Below are 22,672 nucleotides of genomic sequence, written 5' to 3'. Positions count from 1 at the left end.
CAGACTTATATCGCAAACCTACAGCGGTCAACACGCTGTTGCATGTTTCCAGCTCACATCCCCATCCTCTGATTCGCAGCATCCCTTATGCTCAATATTTGAGACTAAGAAGGAACTGCACAGAGGACGGGGACTTTCATAGACAAGCGAATGCTCTACGTACATGCCTCCTGGCTAAAGGCTATAACCGTACCATCTTGAGGAAAGCCTTTAATAGGGCCTTAGCCCAAGATCGACAAACATTACTGTTCGGTCTTTCACATCCTAAAAAACCTTATATGACCAAAATCATCACCAAATTCTCCTCCCACCACCACCAGTTACGTAACATATTATCAAGCCATTGGCACATTTTGACTGACCATTATACGCTCAGAAAATACATTAAACCAACCCCTGACTTGGTCTTTAGGAGGGCCACCTCCTTGAGGGACAGGCTCACTCATAGTCACTACAAAATCCCCACATCTGGCCCAAGAGAACCCAGAGGCACTTTCAAGTGTGGCAATTGTCCACACTGCCCCTGGATCCAAGAGGGACAACAGTTTGTACTCCCAAATGGCGAGATGTTTTTTCCAAAACACTCAGCCCATTATGGCACACGAGGTGTGATCTATCTCATGACTTGCGCTTGCAACGCCTTTTATGTAGGAAAGACTATCAGAGAGCTACGGCAGAGACTGGGTGTCCATTTATATGCCTCCTCCAATGGCAAGGTCACTACTGTGGGCCGCCACATAGGCATTCACCATCGCTTTAACCTTGATTACATCAGATTTACTGTTTTGGAAGTTGTCCCTGAGGACCCCAGAGGGGGCAATTGGGATCGCCAAATTTTGAAGCGTGAGTCGCTCTGGATTGAGCGACTCAACGCTTTGATTCCACCCGGTATCAATGAGGCACATTCCTATAAGTATTTCCTTGAATGATTTATTAACATGTCCGCCAGTCTCTGCTGTAGCCCTCCTTAGATACTTGTTTCATAGGCTGCTGTAAATTTATTGAACGCATTGTATAACATGCCTTCTCCACACTATATTTATCCTTTTGGGGTATGTACTTACTTTTTCGGTGTCCCGGTCCTATTTGTATAACCAGGCTTTTTTTCATGACTGTTTGTAAGTAGACTCTCCACACATAGTCTTTTGTACAATGTGTTTACAATTTTTATTAAGTTGTTGATTTGGCTTACCATAAGCATCTTGTAACTTACATGCTTTGTAACCATTGTCATGTCCATTGAATGTATATGTCTCTCTTCTGTAGGGCAGAGTGGTGCACACCCCTGGCGGTGGGTGAGGTTTGATCCCGGGCCAGTGGTTGTGCATCCCTGTCATTGATTTACTCATTGTAATTACTGTTAACTAATCCGAGTATACAGCTTTGCACTTGCTTTCCTCCTCTGAGCGACGTGAGGAGTTTATTCCCCCCACATATGGCGGGCTTGCGACCCTCCGGCAGTGGGCGGGGCTCCGCGGAGCCCAGCTATTGCTTCTCCAGATTGACGCTGCAGCATCAACTATCGTGGAGCTGCGCGCCTGTGCTGGTTGTTTTCTCGCGCATGCGCAGCAGTGGGGGGCCGGACCCGGAAGCGGCGGCGGCTGACGTTTTCAGAGCCGCTGAATTTCCGGGTTGGGGGCATTTAAGGCAGCAGATTCGTCTGACTGCCATGAGAGGCACACACCCAGCAGATCACTATCTCCGTTTGGAAGCCCGTAATTAACCGCCATATGTTTCTGGGGGGATACTATCATGTACCATCTCCCTCCTTTTCTTCTTGTTTTCCCTCCCTCTCCCCTTTTTTTTTCCCCCTCCTTCCCCCCTGTACAATTTTATCCAGCCACTTTCCCTTACTCACTTGGAAGCATTTTCTCCCTGGGAAAAAGTGTGCTCAGTAAACTGACACAACTCTATGCCATATATCTATCCTCAGAGGCTCCCTGGGGCATGAATTGCCCGGTCTAAACGGCTACTGTCTTTTTACCATTTACTCTGGGTGTGGATAGTCATCGAGTCTGCCAAAAGAATTGTCAAAGACTGTCTGCTGTCGTTTTTACTTTTTTGACACTTTTTTGGTGAATGGGTATGGTTACAATGTACCCCATACCTATTCACATGGGGGGGCGGGATCTGGGGGTCCCCTTGTTAAAGGGGGCTTCCAGATTCTGATAAGCCCCCTGCCTGCAAACCCCCACAACCACCGGGCAAGGGTTGTGGGGATGAGACCCTTGTCCCCATCAACATGGGGACCAGGTGCTTTGGGGGGGACCCCACAGCACCCTCTCCATGTTGAGGGCACGTGGCCTGGTACAGTTCATGAGGGGGGGTGCCATTTAAAAAAAAAAAATTGGCACAGGGTTCCCCTTAACCACTTCAATACACTGTGTTTTATAAACTACACTGCCTTCATTGACTGAATATAGAGTCTACGCTGAATATATAGGCTACATTGAATGAAGAGTATACGTCTCACAATTAGTCACACCAATTGATGGAGAAAACCCATATATATATATATATATATATATATATATATATATATATATATATATATATATATATATATATATATATATATATATATATATATATATATATACACACACACACATTATCTCACAAAAGTGAGTACATCCCTCACATTTTTGTAAATATTTTATTATATCTTTTCATGTGACAACACTGAAGAAATTACACTTTGCTACAGTGTATACAATGTAAAGTAGAGAGTGTACAACTTGTATAACAGTGTAAATTTGCTGTCCCCTCAAAATAACCCAACACACAGCCATTAATGTCTGAACCGCTGGCAACAAAAGTGAGTACACCCCTAAGTGAAAATGTCCAAATTGGGCCCAAAGTGTCAATATTTCCAGTACTGCCTTAACCCTCTTGGGCATGGAGTTCACCAGAGCTTCTCAGGTTGCCAATGGAGTCCTCTTCCACTCATCTATGACGACATCACAGAGCTGGTGGATGTTAGAGACCTTGCGCACCTCCATCTTCCCTTTGAAGATGCCCGACAGATGCTCAATAGGGTTTGGGTCTGGGGACATGCTTGGCCAGTCCATCACTTTTACCCTCAGCTTCTTTAGCAAGGCAGTGGTCATCTTGGAGGTGTGTTTGGGGTCGTTATCATGTTGGAATACTGCCCTACGGCCCAGTCTCTGAAGGGAGAGGATCATGCTCTGTTTCAGTATGTCTGACTTTTTTCAGTATGTATGACTTTTCGACCGGACTCGATTTCAACGGATTAATTTAAAACATGTTTCAAATCTAAGTCCGTCCAATTTTTGAGAAAACAAAGTCCGCTGGAGCCCACACATGATCGAATTGTCCGACCAAATCCCATCCGCCGGGCAAAGTCTGCCGTAAAGTCCGCTCGTGTGTATGCGGCATTAGACCAGCAGGTTTAGATGGCCGTGACTAACAAATTGAAGTCAAACTCCAGATAACATTCTTTAAGCAGTTACAGTAACAGTTTTGTTACTTTTGGGATAAAGGTTTTACATAAATAAATAAAAGCCGACCATAATTTGAAATAAAGCTTTAAAAAAAACGAAATCAGCCATCACATCTAATTAGTAAGCTGCAACACCTACTTAAACAACTCCAAAAATATAAAATTAAAACGAAAATATTGTAGTATTTATTCACATATTATAAAAAATTCATGTACAAATCCAATACTGAACAGTAAAATATTTTCATAAATTATCCCCCTCCTTGAGAACTTGTATCAATTAGTCCAGGGGTTCTATTAATTTAATTTTCAGAGGTCTCCTTTCTCAACGCGTTTCATGTATCAAGCTTCACCAGGAGAACAAGGAGAGAAAAATGACCAATATGTTGGGTATTCGTTCATATCACCACCTGTATATATGGCTTGCGTTATATTTTATATCCTTCATATACTCACATACAGAAAGAGGGGGAAAATAAAAGGCCCTCTGGGATAACAACAATACATACACCTCTACAATTGGTGTACATAGGATATTTATATCCTATTGTTTAACAACATTCGAATAGGCCTTCCCTATAAAAATTTTCATAAGGTTTTGCTTCTCCAGTATACAGTACCTCTGGACCTGGCATATTAGCAGGCTATTTACATTAATGTTGCCATGCTTCTAGGACCCCCCCCCGCCCCTCACATGACAGGTGTGCTGAGAGTTGTCAGTGCTGTCAGTACAGGGACACAGCTGGGTGCCACAGGGAAGGACTGCTGAGCAAGCATGGGTGATAAATGGAGGGATATCAGAAGCCTGCCTGTAAGCATAGCTAAAATGAACACGGACATATGTTTAATTTCCAGGTACCACTAACAGGCCTCTTACCCTTACTCTTTATCAATGTGAATTTCCGCTCACAGAGGGAGCAAAACAGCATACATCTATCAGCACATGTACATTACTACATTAAATTACACTTCACCCTGCATTATTCCCAGTAGAACCAGATACAGGGTCCCGGAATTGGCCCTTAGTGGTAAGAACAGGCAAGACCATCCATTTTCAAAGCTGTACTTGCATGACCTTCTTGGAGGCAACTTCTAGGCATACAACTTCAGGGCATACAGCTTCTCACCAATATTGTAATGGCCTTTGGCACTTTCCCAGGTCAGGTCATCTATGTTCTATCTCATCACTCCATCCTGTCCAGGGCACCATGGCCTCTCCAGGTATTCCACAGGTGGGGAATACCAATCACTGGGCATTTATATATGAGGGCGTATAAGGCCCCACCAAATCCCATGGGGGCCAGCTATGGAACCTAGCTCCTCTCCTCTCCGATTCTCCACCCGAATCCCTCCTACCCTGTGACTCACTCACTATATATCTTTTAGGGGAAACAGAGAATTTAACTAATACCCCCTTAAATGCTGTGTGGACAAATCTTTTGTAAATATGGCCTATATTAGTAGTTTTTTTTATTCTATCAGATTTTATTTTTGAAAATGCTGACAACAGAAAAAAATACAGAAAGAAATGCATAACATAAATTTACACACACACAAAAAAAAATGAAAGTAAAGAATCAGATAAGCAAATAAGAACATCATTACCAACAGTAATTTTAGTTCATTTATCATCCAGCCCCTCAAAAGTATTCAAAAAAGAAGGAAGGGAAAGAAGGAAAAAAAGGACAGACATTGATTTTTATAATATCTCAGAGCAACTGCTATGCTCATGTTATTAACAGTACATTTTATTTAAGAAAAAGAGAGAGCAGGCATTGAAAAAAAAAAGGCAAGTATTCCCTACTGTCCATTTCCAGCCTAAATTGGAACGTGGGGTGTCCATCCATTTTTTTCCATAATTTTTCAAACCTCTGAAATGCATTAGTTTGGAGATAAATATATTTCTCAAACGATACGTGTTTGCCATTTACTGTACCTATTCCCCAAGGGTAGGAGAATTAGGTGATACCCATCGAGAGGCTATTAATTTATGAGCCAAGAATAACATTCTCACTATGGCCACTGCATATCTCCTAACATTTTGAGAAGGGAGTGAGGGACACCTACTAGAAAACGTATGTAGGCATAGGACATGCCCCCTGCCACACAACCTTAAAGGAGAATTAACCCCAAAAAAGTTAATTAAATCCACAAGTGCTTTTTTTTACCTCTACTGTTCCTTTATATTGGCTTTTAAAATGTACAAATGCAGCAATTTAGAAATTGGATGAAAGGGTTAGCACTGGGAAATAATTTTTGAAAGATAAAAAAGTGCATTTTATATACAACTATGAGGGACAAATGAGGAGGAAAGAGGGACAGAGGGACATTGCTCGAAATCAGGGACAGTTGGGATGTATGCCACTGCATCTTCGTGTTCCAAGTTTTGGGATTTAAATACCCAAGGAGACAGACATAGGACAGGATCAGGATTCAATGTAGCATCATATATATAGTTTATCACATCTATCACATCCTCCCATATTAGTAGTTTGTAATTACACATGCACATTGCATTCCATATTTTCTCACTAAAATGTAGGCTGCGCTTGTGCATAGTTGTACAGTGTATACTTTGATGTCCCTCTCATATAATGCTAAACTACCAGTCAGCTCAGATTTATTGAAAACCCTATTCTATCTATTGCTCAAGTTGTAATTTATTAGTTCCTGATGAACCCAGGTGAATATTGCTTTGTGAGTGGCCCTGCTGACCCCCTGCTGCCTGCCATTCATTTGATTGAAAAATTGAATGAGCTCAACTAGGTGGAAAACAGTTGCCTGAACAGTGGTTGCATCTTATCAGATGCAGCCGTTGTTCAGATATTCTGACAGCTGGCATCAAATTCAAAAGGCCAGCAGAGGGATTCATGAGCATAGATGGAGGAAAATGTTTACGGGGCGGATGCTAAAAAAAAATCTATCAATGTATGGCAGCCTAACCCTCAAATGATCCTAGAATGTAGTTGTCCATGTCTGATCATCCTATCCACAAGCCAAAGCATCAGCTCTTGGGAGGTGGTGGGCACACTATCTTCTAATCATTTTGAAACTGATCCCCCCCCCCCCCCCAAATAGGTATGCATTACAAAGTTAAAACAGCCAAGATAGATCTACTGCATGTTGTGGGAATGCACAGATAATGTGTAAAATGATTTATAACAGCTGGTCATTAAGTCATCAATCCTGGGTGATGTCATTGACCACATTTAGTCAAAGACATCACCCAGGATTCCCAGCTGTCAGTTTCCTGTTACTCAGACAGGGATTCTGTCATTTAGGTGTGGGAGAGCAGTGTGTACACACCAGCAAGGGACAGTTCTTCGCTCACAACTGACCCTGGATTTATATCGCTGAACGCCAAGACTGGTGTGAAATGAATTCTGCGGACATTAAAAAATATTTTTAAAACAGCTAAGTATGTGAGTGCATTTTATTTTTAATAAAGGACTTTTTTTATTTGATGTGTGTATAACAACCTTCAGCCATTTTTTTTTGGCTGGGTAAGAAGTACTAATATACCCCTGTACTCAGTTTCCTGGCAGTGGGCAGATATTTGATCTCTCCCTAATTATATTGGTGGTATCCAGATTCCTCCCCCCCCTTTGCCTGATTACACTCACCTCCTATTTTGGGAAGTGTAGGTGGGAAAAGGTGCTTGTCCCTTAACATTGTAACAAAAAGGTACTAAGCAAGGTCCAAGGCTTTTCTAATGCACACCCCCAATGTTGAAAGGCATGTGGTCTGGTACGGGAAGAGGGGCCCATACTCAGTCACTGCTCTTTTTACCAGCATTGAAGTGAGTATGTATGCTTGTTTTTATGTACCACAAACTTCTTCTTTAAGTTCTGAGTAATATTATGACACTTTTTTTTTTTTTTTTGCCACAAAGCCTTCAGCAGCTACAAGTTCCCTTTGGACAGTCAGTGTCAAATAATGCTTTCTAAATAGTTTATGCCAAATGTGTTTGCAGTGTAATTGGTATTTATCACTGTATTCTGTTCAAAAGCTGTTGGGTTGAGGCACATTTTAAATAGACTGGTGAAATAAAATTTGAAGCTAGCTAAACATAATAATACATAATGTACATAAACATAATAAACCTTCCTGTATATACAATATTTAAACAAATTTTACAATACGCCTCTTGTAGAACCAGGCCTATGGCCTATCCATAATTAACTGCTTAAGGACCGCCCCACATACATATACTGCGGCAGGGCGGCCCTTTAGCACAAAATCACATACATAATTTTTTTCTTCCGGGTCTTGGGCGTGCGTGTGCATAATCGGACACACTGGTAGTTCTATCAGTGGGTCCGGTGACCCGATGCCTGCCAGGACCCGTGATCATTCCCGAGGCAGACAGAACTGTGATCTGCCTATGTAAACAAGGCAGATCCCCGTTCTGTGGCAGGAGAAGACAGAGATCTTGTGTTTCTGCTAAGCAGGAACACGGATCTCTGTCTTCTTACAGTACAAGCACCCCCCCACAGTTAGAAAACACTCCCAGTGAACACATTTAACCCTTTGATTGCCCCATGATGTTAACCCCTTCCCAGCCAGTGTTATTAGTACAGTTACAGTGCATATTATTTAGCACTGATCACTGTATTAGTGTCACTGGTCCCCGAAGAGTTTTGAAAGTGTCACTTAGTGTTTGATTTGTTCACCGCAATGTCGCAGTCCCGCTATAAGTCGCTGATCGCTGCCATTAGTAGTTAAAAAAAAAAATCAATAAAAAATTCCATAAAAATACCCCATCGTTTGTAGACGTAACTTTTGCGCAAACCAATCAATATACACTTATTGGGATTTTTTTTACCAAAAATATGTAGCAGAATACATATTGCCCTAAATTAATTAAGAAATTTGATTTTTTTACATTGGTATGTTTTATAGCAGAAAGTAAAAAATCTTTTCTTTTTCAAAATTGTCTATCTTTTTTGGTTATAGTACAAAAAAATAAAAAAACGCTGAGGTGATCTAATACCACCAAAAGAAAGCTCTATTTGTGGGGAAAAAAGGACATACATTTTATTTGGGTATAGCTTCGCACAACCGCGCAATTGTCAGTTAAATTAAAGCAGTGCCTGGTTATGAAGGGGGGTAAACCTTCCGGAGCTGAAGTGGTTAAAGTAGGTTTTCCACCTACAATGACTTCTTGGATGCTCATCAAAAATACACATTGGATGTGCCTGGAGTTTTTATTTTGTTTTTTGTTAGTAGCTATGCTACTGGCATATGTTTTATATGAAGATCAGCAAAATGCCAGGCAAATAGTGTATAGCAAACTTCTTCTCAAGTGTAAATTTAGTTGGAAGTAAGGTCCAAGATGAACACAAGTAAAACATTTTTTTACTTCATGTATTTTATTAGTAAATGTAGTGTCTATGGTCATTTAAGTAAATGTGCTCTGGTCGGGAATTTTGCCAGTTCTATTGTAACTTTTGTCTGCAAAAAAAAAACAAAAAAAACACTAATTATAGCACTTACCTTTACAAATTAGCAAAAAGCATGCAGTGGTGAGTAGATAGCAGAGGTGAGCTGTTATTGGCTGGTTCATGCTGGAGGTTCCAATCTTACATATGATTGAACTGTGCATAACATGGAGACTTTACCCAGTTACTTATAAATACCCCACAGATCTGTACATTGCAACTGTCTTTTTGATACACATCTCTGAACGGTAACTCTTTCACAATTATCATGATTGAATCATTTTTAACTGGAAAGTGTACACTAAAAATAATTAATCAGAAAAAATGAGGAACAGAATGTCTATGATAGGATTTGGGTTATTGATATTATCTTTATTTTTATACCTTTTCTGCAAAGCATTATACAGTAGGGTTTACAGTAAATGTATACAGTATAGCATTATAAACAGTCTAAAAGGCTGTAAAGGACCTGCTTGTTACATCTTATTCACATATACGTTAATACACTGCGATAATGTATGCTAAATGTGGTGGTATGCTGCAGTATGTATCCCAACATACTTTTGCAATCCACCTGTGCTGCAGTGCACTATGCTAGCCAAACTTGAAGCAAATTTGGTCCATTGCAAAAGAGCAAGGTTCCACGTTGGCACTTGATTGATACTCCCTGGATTTGCATAATAAAGCAAGAAGACATATCTATAAAGAAACACAAAATGTGTATAAGTGCGTGATGAATGCATATAATAGGCATCATAAATGCATGTTACTGCAAGCGCATATGACCCTCTTCAGACCTTTGTGGTCCATTGCATGTTAGCCGCATGCATGTTAGTGTGTGGTATATAGCTCTTAATGTGCCCTGCACACTCTTTCTAAAATATAGTGCACCAACACAAGGCATGTGTACTATGGTGCACTAAGCAGGGGTTGTCCTTGGTGCCCAAAATGCATAGGTCTGAAAGGGCCTAAGTGTGAAAAGTTACTTAAAGCGGAGCTAAACTCTCTCAATTAACATTAACTATTTTTATTTTTCCTTATGCTGCTAGCATTAGTAAATAGATAGGAAGCTATATTATGTTTACTTGTTTTAAACTTCTATTTTACATTTCTTCAGTTGCTTCCTGGATTCTGGCCTAAGCCAAAGTGATGTCATACATCCCGGGAGTCTTCATGGGTAATTTTCATCTGGAGGAGGGGAGGAGGGGTTTTATCAGCTAAGCACAACCTTCTGCCTGCCTTTACTCAAAATAGCTGTAGCTAGAAATGCTAGCAGGGTGTTTTCAAAGTGATAACCTGACAAAATAAAGCATGGAGACATGAGTGAATGGGTGAGTTTGCTTGGATTATTAAAAATTAATTAAATATCATTTTCAGTTTGTGGCGGTCAGATACAGTTACGTTCTGCTTTAAATGCATCTGCTACACATTTTAAAAATACATGATCTTAAAGAGCCCTAAGACCATGTGCTGACAACTTTATAAATCCAGCAGATATAGTCCTCGGTAAGACGAGAAAAGAAACTTGCATCCCCAATCTGGCCACACGGAAAGTTTTTAAATGATGTGATTCCTCTGAGCACTCCATTGCAGATTAACGGACCTCCTGCATCATACTGTAAAAAAATCAACATCAACATGTCAGATAAGGTTCAAATAAATCTTGTGATTCATGTAGTGCCCTTCCCTTGAAGTTAGGCTAAATTTCGTTTTTGGTTTTACTGTACTCAGTGATGTGATCTATTTTTTTGGCCTAGTCAGGTTTTCCTAAGGTCAATGGCTGATTGCTACTGTCTGCCTCTGGAAAAAAACTTCCAGAAAATACAGCAGGAGGATCAACCCCTGTATCAGACTCAAGCCTATTCTTGGGTAAGAGGTGCCCAGAGGTTGGCTGAGGAGGTGATACATTTTTGGGAGGCCTGGACAGAGTATTCTTTCCTCTTGTCAGAGTATTGAAATCATGTGCTGGAAGCTTCTTGTATAAAGCTTAGTAAATTAGTGATACATGAGGAGACGGAGGGAATGAGCTGAGGGGTAGAGAAATAGATTTGGGTGTCGTCAGCGTAGAGGTGGTATTGGAGCTGACCCAGTTAGGAGGTGTAGATTGAAAATAGGAGAGGAGGAAGTAGAATTGTAAGTAATGCTAAAGGTGCAGTTGGATAAGTAGGAAGGGAACCAACAAAGAGTACAGTCATGGAGACCAAAGGCATGGAGTTTTTTGAGGAGGAAGGGGTGGTCAATCGTATCAAAGGCAGCAAAGTGGTCCAGGCGTAGGAATACAGAATAGTGTCCCTTGGTTTTGGCCATTAGTAGATTGTTTGTTAGTTTTAGGAGAGCGTTTTCTGTGAAGTGTTAAGGACGAAATCCAGACTGAAGGGGATCAAGAAGGCTATTATAAGTAAGGTGGTCGCTCAGTCAATTGTTCAAGGAGTTTGGATAAAAAGGGGAGCAAGGAGATGGGGCATAGGTTGTTAAGATTGGATGGGTCCAGTGAGGGCTTTTTAAGTATGTGGCTGACTAGTGCATGTTTTAGAGCGTTGGGGAAGATGCCAGAAGAGAAGGAGAGATTGAAGATGTGGGTTAGAGAGTGTAGAATAGAGCCAGATGGTGAACGTAGCATTTGCAAGGGAACAGGATCCAGAGGGCAGGTGGTAAGATGGACGTTAGCAGGTAGTTTACAAACTCGTCTATAGTGGTGGGGTTGAAAGAGGGAAGTAGTGATTGTAACTGTGGGCATGAAGTGTAAAGAGTGGAGGTTATCTGCACAGCAGAAATCTCCTTGCAAATTATATCAATCTTCTGTTTGAAGTGATTGCCGATCTCCTGGGCAGTGTATGAGTTGGTGGGTGGAGGCAGTGGAGGACAAAGTAGAGAGTTGAAGGTAGAGAAGAGTTGACGGGGACGGAATGATGATGATGATGAAGTTGTTAATGAGAGTGAAAAAATAGGTCTGCTTGGCAGTAAGGAGGCTGGAGTTGTATTTTTGGAGGGGAGATTTATATTGGTTGAAATCTTTCTGAGATTTAGTCTTACGCCACAGGCGCTCATGAGCATGACTATGTTTTTTCAGACTTCTAGTATCATCTGTTTGTCAAGGTTGAAGGGGTCTGGGCCTGATTCTCTGTGTTGTGAGGGGGGGCAGTGAGGCTAAAAGTGAAGTGTTGTAGACAGAAATGGCTAAGTCAGTGCAGGTTTGGGGTGAGATTTTGTCATAGAGGTCGTTGGTAGCAGAGTAGAGAAGGGTTGAGATGATGTAGGTTTCTGCGGGGTAACTTTTAGGCTGTTGGAGGGAGAGAAGGTGGAGGAGAGGGAGAGAGTGAAACTAATAAGATAGTGATCAGAGAGAGGGAATGGACAGTTGGAGAGGTTTGCAGGGAGTGCATAGGTGGGAGAAAACGAGGTCAAATGTATTGACTTCAGAGTGAGTAGGAGCATGTATCCATTGCTTCAGTTCAAAGGAAGAGGTTAGACTGAGAAGTTTAGAAGTGGCAGGAGGGTTAGTATCAATAGGGATGTTGAAGTCACCAAGAGTGATTGTGGGGATTTCAGAATTAAGAACGAATGGTAGCCAGGCAGAGAAGTCATCAGGAAAGGTTGATACCGGTGCAGGGGGCCGGTAGATCACAGCTATCCTTAGAGAAACTGGAGAGAAAAGACGAATGCAGTGTGCTTCGAAAGAGGAGAGTGACAGAGGGAGGTGAGTGAAGTACCCGAAAAGTGCTATGTGGGGCTAGAAGGATTCTGACACCTCCTCCCTTACGTCCACTGGATCTGGGGGAGTGAGTCCAGAGAAGACCACCATGGTATAGGGCAGCAGAAGACGCAGTATTGGATTCTTGAAGCCAGGTTTCGGTAATGGCGAGTAGATTAAATGAGTTAGCGATAAGAGGTCATGGAGAGAGGCGAGTTTGTTACAGACAGAGCGGGAATTCTAAAGGGTGCTAGAGAAAGGGAGTGTGGTCTTAGCGAGAAGAGAAATGGGAACTAAATTGTGTGGATTGCGGCTGCTGCCAGAGGGTGCGGGAGGATGGGTGCAGTGAGTACAGTTAAATGTTGGAGGCCCAGGGTTTGGTGAAATATCAAAAAAACAGAAAGGAGAGAGGCGCACCAGCCTTGTGCATTATCCTTTTTATTTATTTAGAAGAAACGTTATTAAAAACTACTCCCAAGGGTAGAAGAAAAATCACACTTGTAATAATCTTTGACTTGTAACAGTCCGACTACTGATAGCAGTCTCCAGATCCTGAAGAGAAGACGTACGAACCGCTGCTGGCTAACGCGTTTCGAAGAATTACCTTCTTCCTCAGAGCCTCAATGATAATCCAATGGTAATCCATTGTTACAAGTGTGATTTTCCTTCTACCCTTGTGAGTAGTTTTTAATAATGTTTCTTCTAAATAAATGTATTAAAGGATAATGCACAAGGCAGGTGCGCCCTCTCTTTTCTGTTTTTTTGACTGCTAGGACACCCCTATCCTGGAGGGCAGCAAGGCCGAAAGTTATTGCCCATTTTGAACTTTGGATTGCCTGGCTAACACATTCGTGCCCAAGAGTATTTGTTTTGCTGTATTGAATATTATTTGGTGAAATATCTCCAGAGGTTAGGAGAAGTAGAAGGGTGAGGGAGGTAATATGGGAGTGCGATTTATATGAAGGGACATGCCCTAGTGTCCTGGAGAATTTTTGTGCGTGTGGATTTAGAATTAGCTGGAGTTGATGGGTGCAGTAATAAGGAGAGGACAGAAGTGAGGGGGGTATATTATATATATATATATATATATATATATATATATATATATATATATATATATATATATATATATATATATATATATATATGCTGTGGGGTGGAGAAGAGGGGCGAAGGACAGGAGAAAGAGCTGAAGGGGTAAAAAAGGTCACCTGATGTCTGTGTGGTGTTATTCAAAGTACTTTCTTGTATTCACTCGCTTTGTGCATTAGCTGAAGTGCAGAGTAAGAAATGCTCCCACTTTTAGAAATACCCCCACCTTGAGAAAGAACCTCATATGCAAATGTGCCTCCCCAGAAATTGCTTAGATTTATACTGATAGGGATGGGTGCATTCCATTTAGAAAGGATGGCTGGCTAAACAGTGGAAAATTCTCACTTCAGAACAACAAGAGGGCACTAGAGATAACAGGCCATAATTTTGGGTAAGACAAGGAAAAAATAAAGCATTGCAAAATGCACAGGTCTACAGATGGTTAAAGCGGTGTTCCCCCCCAAAAAAAAATTAAAAGCCAGCAGCTACACATACTGCAGCTGCTGGCTTTTAACAATAGAACACTTACCTGTCCTGGAGTCCAGCAATGTCGGCACCACAGCTGATATTTCCATCAGCTGTCAGATGCTGCCACCGTCATTGCGGGTAAGGGTACCCAGCAGTGTAGCTCCTCTCTCCTACTGGCCCGGCGACAGGGAGAGGAGGAGGGAGCCCTGCGGTGATGTCACGGGCCACGGGCCGGACTCTTGGAAGTGGGAACAGGATACCTGTCTTTGATGAGTCAAAGTGGTCAAAATGTCAAAATGTCAGTGGTGAGCTGAAGACAGGGGGGAGAGAAGTGGTGAGCTGCGGACTGAGGGAAGAAGAGGTGAACTGTGGACTGAGGGAAGAAGAGGTGAGCTACGGGGGCAAGAAGAGGTGAGCTATGGGGGGAAGAAGAGGTGAGTCGTGGACAGGATGGAAGAAGAGGTGAGCCGTGGACTGGAGGGAAGAAGAGGTGAGCCGTGGACAGGGGAAAAGAAGTGAGCTGGGGACAGGGGGAAGAAGAAGTGAGCTACGAACGGGGGGAAGAAGAGGTGAGCTGCGGACGGGGGGAAGAAGAGGTGAGCTGCGGACAGGGGAAGGAAGAGGTGAGCCGCGGATGGGGGGAAGAAGTGAGCTGCAGATGGGGGGGAAGAAGAGGTGAGCTGTGGAAGGGGGGCATAGATCAGTTGTGGACAAAGTTTGCAGAGGTAAGGTTTGAATAGGGGGCACAGAGGTGAGCAATAGATAGTTACATTGAGGGAGATATGCAAGTACTGTTCGCTGATTTTTTGTTTTTCTGTGCACACACCTCATCACTGCAAAGTACACTTTCCTGAGCCCTGTGTGTTATGCACTCCTAAGTGCCGCACTCTGTGCCTTTTGGGCCTATGCAGATTTGGCGTCACTTTACTTCTCTGCCCGTGGAACGACATGATTGGGGTGGAGAGTTGGCTGGGGAGAGTGAGTTCCTGCACCTATTCTCTGAGAAAAAAAGCCCTGTACAGCAATACGCTTTACTTTCATGGAGGAATATCAGAACATATCTTTACATCATGGGGATAGGAACAGGAAGCAGAAGTATACAAGAGAACAGTGAAGAAAGCAAACACTTCCTTCATTAAATTACCATAGATAACACTGCAGTGCCACCTGCTGGATAAACAGATATAATGCATACAGTATATAATCAGTTTATATGCAATCATGCTGTTGCTCTTCCAACTGGAAAAAGATCCTTTATCTCCCTCACTGATGAATTACCAGTGGAAGCTGGGTGTCAGATAGCTCCTTGCACTGGCGGATGATGTTTTTTTTGGGGGGTGGCAAACACCAACCCCCCCAGTCGGTCGGGTCACCAGCACCCCCCCCCCCCCACATGCGCGGTTGGTTGGTCGTCAAGCCTAGCACTTACCCCATCTAGGTCGTGGGCGTTCCATCGCCTCTCCTCCTCCTCTGCATCACGCTCTTCCTAGGCGTCCAATAGGATCACCTGTCCTTTCAGCCAGTCTATCACCTTTCGGGTGACGGGTTTCAGGACCCACTTCCTAATTGGCTGGGAGGAGAATCAGTGTGACAATAGTGAATATTAATTCAAGTGGGTGCTCTGCACCCCAAGCCTTCACTGAAGCCTATTAGAGCCTCTGGCTCTAATCACATGCTTAAAGAAAAAAAAAACCCATTGGAATCCATGTATAATTGGGAGGGTGGCACCCCTGCACCCCTTATGGACAGGCTAAGCTCCTAAGACATTGTGGGTAAGACCTGGTTTTAGGAATTTCAGGTGTGCCTGCTAGTATAAGGATTTGTGCTAAGACATTTGTCCTCCTATTGATTCTAATATTATTTTGGAGTATCCTGAACCCCTCTTAATTTTTAAGCAATAAATTCTAAAAAGACATCTTCTAGACTGAGCCTGTAATGTCAGTGTGCATGGTCCTGTGCTCGTGACTGGCAGCAACTGTACTATTGTGGGAGAATCTGTGTATTCTCAGCAGCGCTACATAGATTTAAAGTTTAAGGTTTATGAAAAGCCCACTTTGTTGGCGCATATGGATATAACAGCATAGTGCGCTAATCCTACTGACCAGCCAGAGTTTACAATGAGATTTAACCACTTCAGCCCCAGAAGAATTTACCCCCTTCCTGACCAGAGCACTTTTTGGGATTCGGCACTGTGTCGTTTTAACTGACAATTGCGCGGTCGTGCGACGTTATACCCAAACAAAATTGGCGGCCTTTTTTTCCCACAAATAGAGCTTTCTTTTGGTGGTATTTGATCGCCTCTGCGGTTTTTATTTTTTGCGCTATAAACAAAAAAAAGAGCGACAATTTTGAAAAAAAAAAGCATTATTTTTTACTTTTTGCTATAATAAATATCCCCCAAAAATATATATAAAAACATTTTTTTTCCTCAGTTTAGGCCGATATGTATTCTTCTACATATTTTTTGGTAAAAAAAAATCACAATAAGCGCAATTGATTGGTTTGCGCAAAAGTTATAGCGTCAACAAAATAGGGGATAGATTTATAGCATTTTTATTGTTATTTTTTTTTTTCCTAGTAATGGCGGCGATCTGCGATTTTTATCATGACTGCGACATTATGGCGGACACATCGGACAATTTTGACACATTTTTGGAACCTTTGGCATTAATACAGCGATCAGTGCGATTAAAAATGCATTGATTACTGTAAAAATGTCACTGGCAGTGAAGGGGTTAACACTAGGGGGCGGTGAAGGGGTTAACTGTGTTCCCTGGGAGGTGATTGTAACTGAAGGGGGAGGGACTAACTACAGGAAGTGACAGATCGTGGTTCCTAGCTAATAGGAACACACAATCTGTCACTCCTGTCAGAACGGAACAGGGAAGTGTGTGTTTACACACACTCGTCCCTGTTCTGTGTCTCCTGGTCACGATCGCTCCACGAGCATCGGCGCCTGCTATACGGATCCCGCAAGATCACGTACAGTAACGTGATTTCGCTCAGGGGAGCCAGCCTGCTGCTGTAAAACTGCGGCGGCTGGTCTGGAAGCGGTTAAAATCACATTTAAAAGTATCTCTGCAGCCAGTGATGGTTCCACAGTTATTTTAGTGATGGAGCAGCGATGGGACTAGTGCTCCCTAGTGCCGCAGGAAGGAGCGATGTTATGTTCTTTTGTGCTGCACATACGCATGTGTACTCTCTCCTGTCACCTATGATGAGCTTAGCAATTACAACACTAGTGTCATGTTACTATTATTAATATTTTACAGGTTTTATATAGTGCCAATATTTTGTACAGCGCTTTACAGAGACAGTTCAGTTACAATAAAATTCAATACAAGAGGAATCACAGACCTTGCTCATTAGGGCTTACAATCTAAAAGAAAGAGTCAAGCATAGGCGTGCGCACGGGGTGTGCCAGGTGTGCCTGGGCACACCCTAATGCCCAGGCACATCCAACACACCCCAGGACATTTTTGCCAGCAGAATGTGCAGGATCTCTATTTCGGCGCCTTTGGTAATAAACAATGGTAGCGCTGCTACTCTGAGAGTGTTGGGACTATTATTTAGTTGGCTGTGTAACTCTTGTGAGTACAGCCACTGATCGCGGAGTGAGCAGGCAAGCGTCCGCATTTTCCAATGCTACTTCTATAGTTCCGGCTACAGCATCCCTGACAGCTGAATATCACTCTGCCTATCACGCTGCCTGCTTTCAGTGATGCTGTAGCCAGAAATAAGGAAGTAACATCAGGGCTGGATTAACCCCACTGATTTGGTTATCGGGTCCTGCCCGCTGCCACCCCGGGGCTTCCGCAGCCCAACACTGCCCTTTGTCCGCCGTCGAGAAAACCACAGGGTTGCCAGGACTGTCCCAGGCAGAGGAGGAGGATGTAACTTTCTCCTCCCTGCTCTGCCTCCGAGTGCCCCGCCTCCCGGCTTCCGCCCTGCAGTGAGTGCCGACAATGGAAGAAACTGAGGTGAAGGAGACCCACAGGGACCTGGGACTCAGGACGTGTCACTGACTGGTAAGGAGAGAGTGGGGGGCACAGACTCTGGCAGTGAGTGTGCGGCACTACAGCAGGCAGGGAGAGAGGGTGTCCTCTCCTGCAGTGCAAGTCACACTGTATGTGTAGTACCAGGGAGAAGCTGAGAATGGGAGTCCGGCCTGCTATGCTGGGATTTCTAGTCCCATGGGGACTCACACATACTGGGAGAGGGGGCTGGTCATATAAGGTGAAATAATCTGTGTTGTGAGGGGGGCTGCTATGGCTGACCTGACCCCCTTTTATAAATACTTATTGTCTGGTTTAAAGGGGAACTCTGCAGACTCTGGGGTAAAGGGGAACTCTGATGTAAGTGGGATCTCAGTGGACTCTGTGGTAACCAGAGACCCCCTCACACCAGAGGCCCCCTTTACATCACAGTCTGAAGAGATCCCCTTTGTGTCAGAGCCCCCCTTACAGTGTATATATAAAGGGGGACTTTGATAAAAGTGGGGACTCTGGGAACCCTGATATAAGAGTAAATGCTGGGGACTCTAGTGACCAAAGACCCCCTTATATGAAAGTTCCCTTTACACCAGAGTCAACGGCATTCTTTACATCAGGTTTCCCAGTGTAAAGGGGAACTCTGGGGACTCTAATGTAAGGGGGGAACTGTGATATAAAATGTAACAGTTGACTCTTGTGTAGTGGTTAAAAGGTGGTAAAAGAATGGCTCAGCTGCAGAGTTTTCTGCCCCTCAACCACTAGTGTAAACAATTAAATGTTTTAATCAGTTAGAAAATAAAGTGTTTTATTTTATTTTTTTAACATTGATAAGTGTTAAAAAATGTTTTAATACATTTTAAAATGTTTGTTCACATTTATTTATAAGAGTGCGTGTGTGTGTGTATATATGTATATATATATATATATATATAATTATATAATATATAATGCAACAGGCTGCGCATGCCTATGGAGTCAAGTGATACAAAATGTAATAACTGTGGGGGATGAGCTTATGGAGAAAATAAAAGTACAGTTGTCTAATTAGAGACTGAACAGGCCTCTCTGAAGAGATGGATTTTCAGGGATTACTTAGGTGGCTAGAATAGGTGATATGTAAAGTAGGCAAGAAGGAAGCACCGCACTACAGAGAAGGATGGCTTTTTAGGTTGCTGTTAGTATTTTGAATATTATTTGTTTTGAATATTATTTGTTTTGAATATTATTTGTTGGGTTAGCAGAAGTCAGTGGAGAGATTGGCAGAGAAGGATAGCAGACACAGAACGGTTGGTGAGGTGTACAATTCATGATGAACTGAAGGGAGGATAGCCTATGTAAAGGTAGATTAACGTTTTATTTACAGTGGAGAGATTGAACTTTCTTGAGAAGTTTATTTAACACTGTTGGATTAATCTTTATTTGAGCACTTTTCATGCACAATGGAAAGACTGAACTTTCAAGTTTATTTAGAAGTGTGGCAGGATAGACTATACTTTATTTGTCATACACCTGGTGACTTTGGTTTTTACATTGGTACTTATTTGATATAAAGCACTATCACTTTGGTTTTTACATTGGTGCTTATTTGATATAGTGCACACTATATTTTGCGCCTTTTTTATTATTATATTGTGGTACATATTATTTTGTGTATATTGAATTGAAAGCTGCAGCCATATATTGCACATTGTATTAATATTTCTGGGGTATTGTATGTTTGTAGAGTTGGGTCATTATATTAATACAAATAATTAGATTTACCTTGCAAACATCTTTCCTTTCAGGCCCTACAATGGTACACAGCATGTCATTAGTTATTTGATAATTTTTCCATTTCCTGCTACATTGCTTTCTGTCTAGAATTGTGACATTGACTTCCAATAACTTATAAGCCAGTCTGCTATTTTCAATTGTCCCCCAACCAGCAGTTTCACAGACTGTTCCATTTGCAACATCTTCATATGTCTTTGGCAATATTGTGTAATTGACATATTTTCCCAGCGTTGCCTTGTTTGCCAGCTGAAATGAATGAAAAGCATAAGTTATGACATAATAGATCTGACCATTATAATGGTAAACAATACAATGAAGTTGCTCTGTTTGCTATAGAGCTGTGGTTTGGTATGCATACCCTAGGGGGTGATTCTACCTGGTAAATTAAATTAATCAATCATCAATGATAGGTATTAATAAAAAATAAATTACAGTGTAGCTGAGTGACCATTCGCTGACCATGCTCAAATGCAGGCGTGGGCCCCTTTTAACGCCATTGCCCACAACTACCTGAACGCAACCAGAGATTATACGTTTCTCAGCTTTTCTCCGTCAGCAGCTCAGAGAGGACATACCTGATGTAGAGGTAGCTGGGCAAGTGGAGGCTCTCCAGAACCAATGTATGAGCAGACAAATTGCATGCAGCTTCTCCAGAAGACCCAAATATTTCCAGTGGGTGACCCTTTGTCCTTGGATCCCTCCAGCTGGTAACCTGAGTTACAAGAGCTACCCTTGACTTCACTGAGAGGGATATTTGAGGATAATCACAAGTAGCTGTTTGTGTTTTGAACTATTTTATGAAAGTAGTGAATCAGAGCTAGACGCTCTGCTGTTATAGGGGACTTTAGAGATAAAACTATGCATGCACTTTTGCCATCGCTGTAATAATGGTATATATAGATGGGCAGAACGACAATGAGATTGAGATAGATAGATAGACAGATAGATCATACCTGCAAAAGCTGAATGTCATTATGGTAGTTTTTCCAGTTAAAATGCTCATGTGTGATAGATCTTTTTACATCAATAATCTGTAAATGAGATCCACAGTCTCTGTAATGTGCACCCAGGGTCACTGTGGTTTTCGTTTCATTTCTGGAAACAAGAGGTTAGAAATATGAGCTTCACATGTAATAGAAGATAGTAAACCTCAGCATACCTTGTCTAAAAAATAATATAGGTGGGTATAGGTCAGGTATAGACGGCCTATGCTTTCATAATTTTAAAATGTGTTTAGCGTAATAGTAATATTTATAATATTACTCCATAAAAGCCAGGGCTTTCACATCTTGGAATGGTGAAATGTAACAAATTAAAGCGGAGTTCCACACAAAAATGGAACTTCCACTTTTCGGAACCCTCCCCCCCTCCGGTGTCACATTTGGCACCTTTCAGGGGGGAGGGGGGTGCAGATACCTATCTAAGACAGGTATTTGCACCCACTTCCGGCATAGACTCCCATGGGAGTCTACGCCTCTTCCCGTCCCCACCGCGCTGTCTCCTGGGAACACACAGCTCCCAGGAGAGAGCGGGGACCATTTGGGCGCATGCGCAGTAGGGAACCAGGAAGTGAAGCCGCAACGCTTCACTTCCTGATTCCCTCACCTAGGATGGCGGCGGCAGCTGCCGAGAACCGAGCGGGTTCTCGGCGTCCCCTGCCGACATCGCTGGACCCTGGGACAGGTAAGTGGCCATGTATTAAAAGTCAGCAGCTGCAGTATTTGTAGCTGCTGGTTTTAATATTTTTTTTTTTTGGCGGTGTGGGTAAATAAGCAATAGGCAACCCATAAGTTTAGTTGTTGTGTTAACACAATAGTGTTAACACAATATTAAGTCTCATTCACTCTGATTTTCATGCAGAAGAAAGAATAAAGGAAAGAATAAAAAGCATTTGCTGATTCTTAAAAAAAACAAAAAAGTAGTATAGCGGAAATAGAGGAAACATACTTACCGACCAATCACATTCCTCTTTGCTGACGTCAGGCGTTTCACGCTGGCTCCGACAGCTTCCTCTCCAAAACCGACAACATCCCGGGGACAACGTCGAACGCTGCGTGGCGCGCGCTTTTAAACTGACAATTTGCTGAATGGTCAGAATCGTTTAAATCCAAAGTTGCGATTGTGGCGGGCGGAGAATCGCGACAACGATTCTCCGCGATTAATCGCGCAGCTCTACTAAGCATGGATTTTGTACCCTAATGCAGCCAGTCTGCTGGACGATCAGATAAAGATGTTATTATCCTATACATCAGGGGCAGGCAACCTTAAAGAAGTGGAGATCTACCTGAACAATATGGGAGAAGCCAAAGATCACTGGGCACAGTATTGCACAGTGTAGCCTCCTCACACCTGATTTAAACCTCTAATTGTCATACAACTGTAGCACCCCCTACTTTAGGTAGGTGCTAATAGGATTTTGTTGGCACAGGTAAATTTAGTCAGGCCTAGCAGTAAGCTAGGCCTGCTTTTTTGATCTGTGTGGGCTGGGAGTGGCTCAGAGTAGGCTGGTGACACAAAGACCGCCCCCTCTTCGGTTACCTCCCTTCTGCTTCTAGAGGCTTCTAGAAGGAATGAGGGGAAGAGAGGTGGAGCTGTCTGGGGTGTATCAGGGAACCCTAACCAATCCCCAACAAGGTCTGGTGGAGGCAGGCCTCCTTGAAATACCCAGGGTCAGCCCAGCTGGGGAAGTTGTCAGGTGGAAGAACTGAGAGATGGAGTACTAGACTGTCAGGGCCTTTGAGGAAGCTTCCCA

The 22,672-nt window shown here is 42.7% G+C and overlaps 2 protein-coding genes across 2 annotated transcripts in view; both read right to left on the bottom strand.

Annotated features, from left to right (window-relative positions):
• Positions 1 to 9,130, bottom strand: part of LOC141133360 (granzyme A-like) — a 36,511-nt gene extending 27,381 nt beyond the window's left edge. The window contains exon 1 of the mRNA XM_073622708.1: positions 8,960 to 9,130. Coding sequence (XP_073478809.1) covers positions 8,960 to 9,068 — 109 coding nt within the window. The 5' untranslated portion in view covers positions 9,069 to 9,130. The remainder of the gene's footprint in view (positions 1 to 8,959) is intronic.
• Positions 1 to 22,672, bottom strand: part of LOC141145574 (granzyme A-like) — a 187,329-nt gene that overhangs the window by 149,033 nt on the left and 15,624 nt on the right.

The sequence above is a fragment of the Aquarana catesbeiana genome, linkage group LG01, assembly GCF_042186555.1.
Source record: "Aquarana catesbeiana isolate 2022-GZ linkage group LG01, ASM4218655v1, whole genome shotgun sequence".
Taxonomy (NCBI): Eukaryota; Metazoa; Chordata; class Amphibia; order Anura; family Ranidae; genus Aquarana; species Aquarana catesbeiana.
The sequence above is the reverse complement of the archived record's forward strand: the minus strand, read 5'-3'. Positions and strand labels throughout refer to the sequence as shown.